Here is a 6,887-nt window from a genome sequence, read left to right on the forward strand (position 1 = left end):
CAGTGGTTCTGCTGAGGTCGGTCATGCAGTGGTTCTGCTGAGGTCGGTCATGCAGTGGTATGTTCTGTCCAGAGGAACATGATGTAAGGTCCAGTGTTTCCAGCCTGTTCATGCTGAATTTACCTGGGTTTCTCCTCATCTCTTCATTTTCATGAAAATACAGTCTGTAGTTTTCTGTATGTTCCAGTAATGGTTAATATCATGATGTGATGCTTTTAACTGTTCAGTTCTTCTGGGTTTCAGTCCAGTTGGCCGCGCTGTTCGGTTCACAGTTGCTCTCACAAAGTGTTTAAATCTGCAACCAAAGCGTTTGGGTCCCTCACCTTTTTTGAAGGTTTATAAAGGAAGAGGTTCTGGTTCTGACTTAGGGCTGAAACAGTTCATTGGATTAATCGATTATAGAAATAATTAACTAATTTAGTAATCGATTAATTGTTAACTGGAGTTTAGAGACTCTCAAAGATGCTTTTAGGTGACGGAGTGACCCATCTTGAACAGCAATTATACCAAAAATTGTAAATAAAGAAATTTAACATTTTTATTTAAGAAAATAAACATTTTAATTTGTCAATATGTTCTATCCAGAACTCCTCAAGTGGAAAAGTTTTAGTTTCACCTGGTTTAATTTAGCAAAAAATATTCTTTAGGATACATTTTGCTCTCTGATTATTAAATGATTAATGGAAAAATTAATCGACTGCGATGGACTGGCGACCTGTCCAGGCGGACCCCGCCTCTCACCAATGGAGACAGACACCAGCACCCCTCGCGAGTCGCGACCCCACTTGGGATCAAGCGTGTCAGAAAATAGATGGATGGATAATCGAAAGATTAAATGATTTGCACAATAATAGTTCGTTACAGCCCTGGGCTGGTTTGCTGGTGGGGTTCTCCTTGGCTGGTCCAGCTGGGTTCTACAGTGTCCCAGTTCCCCTTCCTCAGACCCACTGACTTCAGACTGGCAGCAGCCTGTAAGGATGAGCAGTTCTGGACTCTACCTGTTAGGTCTCATCAGGTTGCAGCGTGCAGTGTGGAGATGTTTGGTTTGGAGGTTTGAGGGAAGCATCAGGGTAAACCTGTAGTACTAGCATGGCGGCTCTCAGAGCGTCTAGCTGCATCCTGAGGCAGTCTAACCAGAGGGACACTAGATGCTGACTGAAACGGAGCACATTGTAGATGTTAATGGTGGGAGGAGCTGAGATTTGTTTACAGTGGTTTTCTTCTGCAGCTCTAAAGCCGGTTCTGAACAGTTTTACTCATTAAGGCTTTGCACATCAAACAGGGACATGGAATGAGGAATGAACGTGCATCAGAACGGACCACTGCCTGCTACTGAGGTCCTGAAGAAAAGTTTTAGTTCTCCTTCAGATGAGGAGATGGAAGTTCTTGTTTCTTGGGAGTAAATCTGATAGAACATTTTCAGGAGCAGAGATCATGCTGTCCGGTATACCTAGAGTTAAAAATGTGTGATACATCCTGTTTATTTTACTATCTTTGATGCTGGTATTGAAAAACCATGACAGAGCCACTGTGAAGGTATTTCTTACCGCTATAACTGCTGAGGTTCTGCTTTCCACAGAAGATGCTTTTGATTCCATCTTTAACCATCCATGTCTGCCCCATCATGCCTTAGCATGTCTGCCTCTCTGTTGTTTCTGGATCAGATATAGAAGCTCCTCCATCCTCNGTCTGCCTCTCTGTTGTTTCTGGATCAGATATAGAAGCTCCTCCATCCTCCGTCAGTCGCGTGTTGTTTTCAATCAAAAGCTTTACATACTAAGACATGGCTATAGGGACACCGATGAGTGAATAAAAAGGAAATGCATAAAGCAGCCGTGGTAACTAATGTAACTATGGAGTAACTAGCCATAATATCCTGGACTACCAACAAAATGACCTTAGAGATGAATCCTTACAGAGAGAACAGTAAAAATACTCTGGAGAGGGATTGTTCTGTGAGCCTATGAACAGTCAGTATCTTCCCTTCCCTAGAGAACTCCCTCATCTTCATCAGAGCAATGAAACACGCAGGCTGGAGGCTGTTGGAAGAGGGACCCAGAAAAACAGGATTTCTGTTCTGATTAGACATGCAGGATAGCGGGAGCCGAGCACTGATCACAGATCACAGAAATCAGGATCTGCCGATCGCAGCATCAAATCCAAAAATTCTTCAACTGCTGTCTCCATCGACGTTGTATTATTAGGTATTAAAGTTACAGGAGATGAGAAAGTGTCATAAACTGACCACTGTTTTAGAAAAGGAGACAGCGGAGACCAGCTTTTCAAAATGAAAAGAATGTTGCCAAAGGATGACATACGGGAATGCCCTGAAGACGTTTGTTGGTGGCTTTAATAAAAGCTGTTTTATTTTTGCCCTAGAAGGACTGTTTCATCATCCTACCTCCAGCAGCCGCCTTCTCTCTCCGCTCTGCCCCGCTGTCTCGCCGCAGGCTCCTCTGATCCCCCGCTGTCATTATTCCACCTCCAACAGTTAGCCTCTAGCGGTGAGCCATGGCTAGTTGTAGCCACTGTTCATTCTCTGTGGCTGGCATCTCCAAAGTACTGCTTTCCGACTCCCGTTCAGCTGTGTTTCCTCGACTGACTTTTTGATATTTGTGCTCTGTGCTCCTTGGATCCTCCGCAGTTAGCCTAGCTGGCCTCTTTCTGCTGTATCCTCTCCCTGACCTGGCACCATTTCCCTGGGGGACTTATCCAAACTTGTGCCATGCTCCAGCGGTCTCCTCGGTAGCTGTCTTATCTCCCCGCTCTGATGCCATGTCTGCCCAGCAGGCTCCTCAGATCTACCACTGTGGTGCCTTAATTCCAGAGTGGGGCATGACTGGCTATGGAGCACGCTGTTCTTACACTGATGCCCTCTGCTCCTGCCGTAGCTCAGAATGCTGTCTCCCACTCCCTCTGATGTCTGGGGTATTCCTCCCGTTTTGGGGGCCCTGACTAAAACAATCATGGAACAAGCACAGGAGAAACCTCAGATCGGTGGTGTTCATAATGACCGGTCGGTCGCCGATCGTGGCTGATGACTGATGACAGGGATTTCCGAGCACCGCCGATTGACTGGTGCAAGTCTAGTTGTGATGAATCGACTAAGTCATTTTTTTCTTAAAATAAGTTTCGTTTGTTCTTGAACTGAGGAGATAAAAGAGACATTTTGCCAATAGGACAAGACGATTTAGATTTATAATAAGAAAAAAACAATTGCATTGTCTTATTTCAAGTGCATATTATCAAATTAACTTATTTAAGAGTAAAAATAGTCACTTAATTGGCTAACTATCTCATTTATCTATTCAAATTAAGAGTAAGTACACTTAATTTAAGATATGGGTGGACATGGGTGTCCTCCTGACCATGAGGCCGGAGCAGAGGGTGTGATCTGGTGTTTGGTGGAGGTCAGTGGATTCTCCAAGCCATCGGATGGAGAATCTGCAAAAAACATCCAGAAATGAGGAAACATTTCTTAAATTAAGTGTATTTATCACTAACTTGAGGAGGTAAATAAGATACTTTGCCAAAGGAGCATTTTTACTGTTAAAATGAGATAATTTGATAATATGCTCTTGAAATAAGACAATGTGGTAGTTTTTAAATGTAAATCATTGCCTGGTGGGTGACCTACCTCCTCCTTTCACTTATTTTAAGAGAAGAATTTAGATTTCAGTGTTTTGCTGTGTAACTCTGAGGTTGTTAAGCCTCTGTGTGTTTTTTATCTTCCCAGCAGCAGCTCTTGGAGCCTTGGGGCAGGAGCTGCCTTCGACCCCCCATGGTTGCACTGAAGGAAGCTGCTACCCAGCGACTGGAAACCTGCTGATTGGACGGGCTGCCAACCTGACGGCCAGCTCCACGTGTGGCCTGGACGTACCGGAGCAGTTCTGCATCGTCAGCCACCTGCAGGTGAGGAAGAGGAGCACAGCGACCTGCAGAAAGCTGGGGGTGAAATGGGGCTTATTGCTCATGGAGGGTGTGAATGCTGTCAGACGTTCTTCTGCTAAGCTAGCAGTCCCTGTAGCTGTGAGGTCTCAGCTTGGTCATCAGTCTGTTCATAGGACCTTCTTTACAGGAAGGACAAACTGTCCTCGCTCCTCCTCCATCACTCTTCACCACTTAATCTCTCGATCATCTGTCTGTTTGTTTGTGTCTCTGATGAGCGACGCCTCTCCACAGCTACCTGGACCTGCAGCTGCAGACACACAGTCAGCCTGTTTAACCCAGCAGCTCTGCTTGACTTCCCCTCTATCTGACTTTTATCTTTCAACTCTGCGATTATTGTTCTTCTCGGTGCTAAATGAGAGCCAGGGGCGGATTTAAGAAATCTGGGGCCCTAGGCAAAGACAGGCAGGGGCCCCTCTGATCTGAGAACACATAAAACAGCCCCATTCTCCAGATGTAGAAATGTTAATAGAATAGACATCCATTATCTGTTCTAGGTTGTGTCCCTCTCTTCTTGTCCCTTTTCTTCTTGTTTTCCTCTCTATGTTTTGTACTCAGCTGACTTTTCATGCTGTCTCTAAAGGAATGAAAGATTTTTTCCAAGCACTAAGCTCACTTAGCTGATTGCTCCTTCCTGTGTTTCCAAAAAGGCCAAAGTAAATAACCCAGTCCTTCTTTTCACTGTAGACAAGCCATGATCTGCTTATCTGTTCTCCATTTTTCATTTGGATGAAATAATAGCTGCATGAATCATGACAGCAGACAAGATAGAGGAGAGCAGGAGGCGGGGTTACCAATCTACTCGCTCTGGAGAGCAGAGTTCGCTGCTTTTAGATGTTGTCTCCAAAGTCTCCAGTAGCAGAAAAAAGTCTCTAGATTTGGCGCTAGGAGCTTTTTAGAAATCAAAGTGCTAGAGGGGTCTGAAAAGTGGCTAAATATAGCGACTAAAGCGCTAAGTTGGCAACACTGCTCTTTGCAGGGTTTGTTTTCAAATGGTTTGCTGCTGTCTGTTTGGACCTTTCTGAACATGTGCAGCAAAGTGTAACCCCAGTACGGACCACTGCCTAGGGCCCCCAGTAACTTGGGGCCCTAGGCGATTGCCTGGTATTGCCTGATGGTAAATTCCTCCCTGAGGAGAGTCAGAATAATACAGAAAGCTTTACTCTTGCTGGGAGGAATCCAGTCGATAAGAGGCTGGACAGCATTCTTTATTGACAAGCATTTCCTTTATTTAATGGATTGAATCCTGTCCATACCTCGGGGGGGGGGGGGTTGTCATGTTCACCGTCGTGTTTACATTCATCCCTCACATCCATGCGTTTCCGTGCTCCGACATGTCTGTGCCTGCACTTCCACCGCTTCAGGGCTGGAATATTCACCACTGGTAACTTCCAGGTGAATGTAATTGACGCTCTGGCTTCCGACACCCGTACTTATAACAGAACGAGCCAGGATGCAGTGACAGCCTGGTATGTCTGCAGAAAACCTGCGTCTTTCAGCGCCTAAATGTCCCGCATTCATCTGTCACTCATGTTGGACATTTGTTCTCTAGGTGGTGTTTTTCTTCTCATCACGATCAGATTCCAAGGTCTTTTTTTTCTAGTTTCCTTTTCAAGTCTACATTTCAGCTCCGCTCCTCCGTGGAGTCAATACATCTGAAGCTTTAGACCGGTTTTAGAAGGGATCTGCTAAGATGGGAAAGAAATGTGAGGAAGGGGCGTAAACGCAGAGAGGCAAACAGAGTGTTTGGCAGAAGGTGATAAAAGCAGCAAAATCTGTGTTTCACAGCCTTGGTGGAGATAGAAAGGAACCTGAATGAGGGAGGAGGGAACTACTTTCTGTTTTTTGTAAACCTACAACAAAGAAGTGTTGTCGAATCAGCTGCAGCCTTTAAGCTGCAAAAAGCTTTTAGTTAATCTGACCAGGCTTGACTAATGGGACATAAATAGGAGGAGGGAAGGAAGAAAAATCATTGGTAGAGAAGAAACTGGAGAAAAACAACGATTATGGTTGAATTCTGTTGCATCTGTGCACCTCTGCAGTTTACATTACAAACTGCAGGAGCCTCATTAGTAGGAAGGTCAGTGTGTCGGTTTGATGACGTGATACGCAGGAAGAAATTGGCGTGTCTGCAGATCTGTGGGTTTGCTTCCTTTTCCCGGCTCAGCGAGTCGATTCCATGTTTTCACAGCCTCGTCGCTGTTGGCAGCTTAATCACCCCTGACAACCGTCTAATTAAGAGACGCTGCCCTGGAATCCACTGGCTCTCTGTGCCAACTTACCCTCATGTCTGTGTTCAGCCCCCCTTAGCTCTATCCGAGCCCCCTCTTCCAGGCCTCTTCTCCAGGGCACCCCTTTCCCCTCACTCTCCTCCTTCTAAAAAACTAGGAACCCTTTCGCTGACAAGACTGTGACTTCGACCGTTTTCCATCCTAATTTTATGCTACAAACTGTTTTCTATGAGTCCTCCTCTGTGGTACTGAATAGTTTATTCATTTTAAAAGGCTCATGGTCTGCCCTGATAGCTCACCTTAACTGTTCATTTCACACTCCTGCCTAACTCTGCCTGGTTGTCTAATCATCAATCATCTCATCCACCTGCGTCTGTTCCTTTATATTCAGTTCAGCCTGAGGCATCGTGGCCAGATCATAGTTTTGTGTTTCCTGGTCTGTTTAGTTAGTTTTAGTTTAGTTCCAAGGTTGTGTTTGGTTGCTGGGGGCCAGCGGATTGAGAGGGTCTTTTCTTCTGATCGGGTTCTGGTCCTTCTCCGTGAAGCCTTCAGGGTTTTGGCTGAGAGGGTCACTTTTATTCCCGTAATCTTGGCTCCAAGGAGGAGGTCTGTTTAAAGTCCTGCTGAAATCATCGACCATTGAGCATGCCCGTCTGCATCCGAGCCTGCCCGTCTGCATCTGAGCCTGCCCGTCTGCATCTGAGCCTG

The 6,887-nt window shown here is 45.5% G+C and overlaps 1 protein-coding gene across 1 annotated transcript in view; it reads left to right on the forward strand.

Moving 5' to 3' along the window:
- LOC107103488 (laminin subunit beta-1-like) overlaps positions 1-6,887 on the forward strand; it is a gene marked incomplete at its 3' end in the record, with an annotated part of 70,399 nt that overhangs the window by 16,769 nt on the left and 46,743 nt on the right. Inside the window, exon 3 of the mRNA XM_015403212.1 lies at positions 3,737-3,912. Within this exon, the coding sequence (XP_015258698.1) occupies positions 3,737-3,912 (176 nt within the window). The remainder of the gene's footprint in view (positions 1-3,736; positions 3,913-6,887) is intronic.

The sequence above is a fragment of the Cyprinodon variegatus genome, unplaced genomic scaffold (genome assembly GCF_000732505.1).
Source record: "Cyprinodon variegatus isolate N-32 unplaced genomic scaffold, C_variegatus-1.0 Scaffold1461, whole genome shotgun sequence".
Classification (NCBI taxonomy): domain Eukaryota; kingdom Metazoa; phylum Chordata; class Actinopteri; order Cyprinodontiformes; family Cyprinodontidae; genus Cyprinodon; species Cyprinodon variegatus.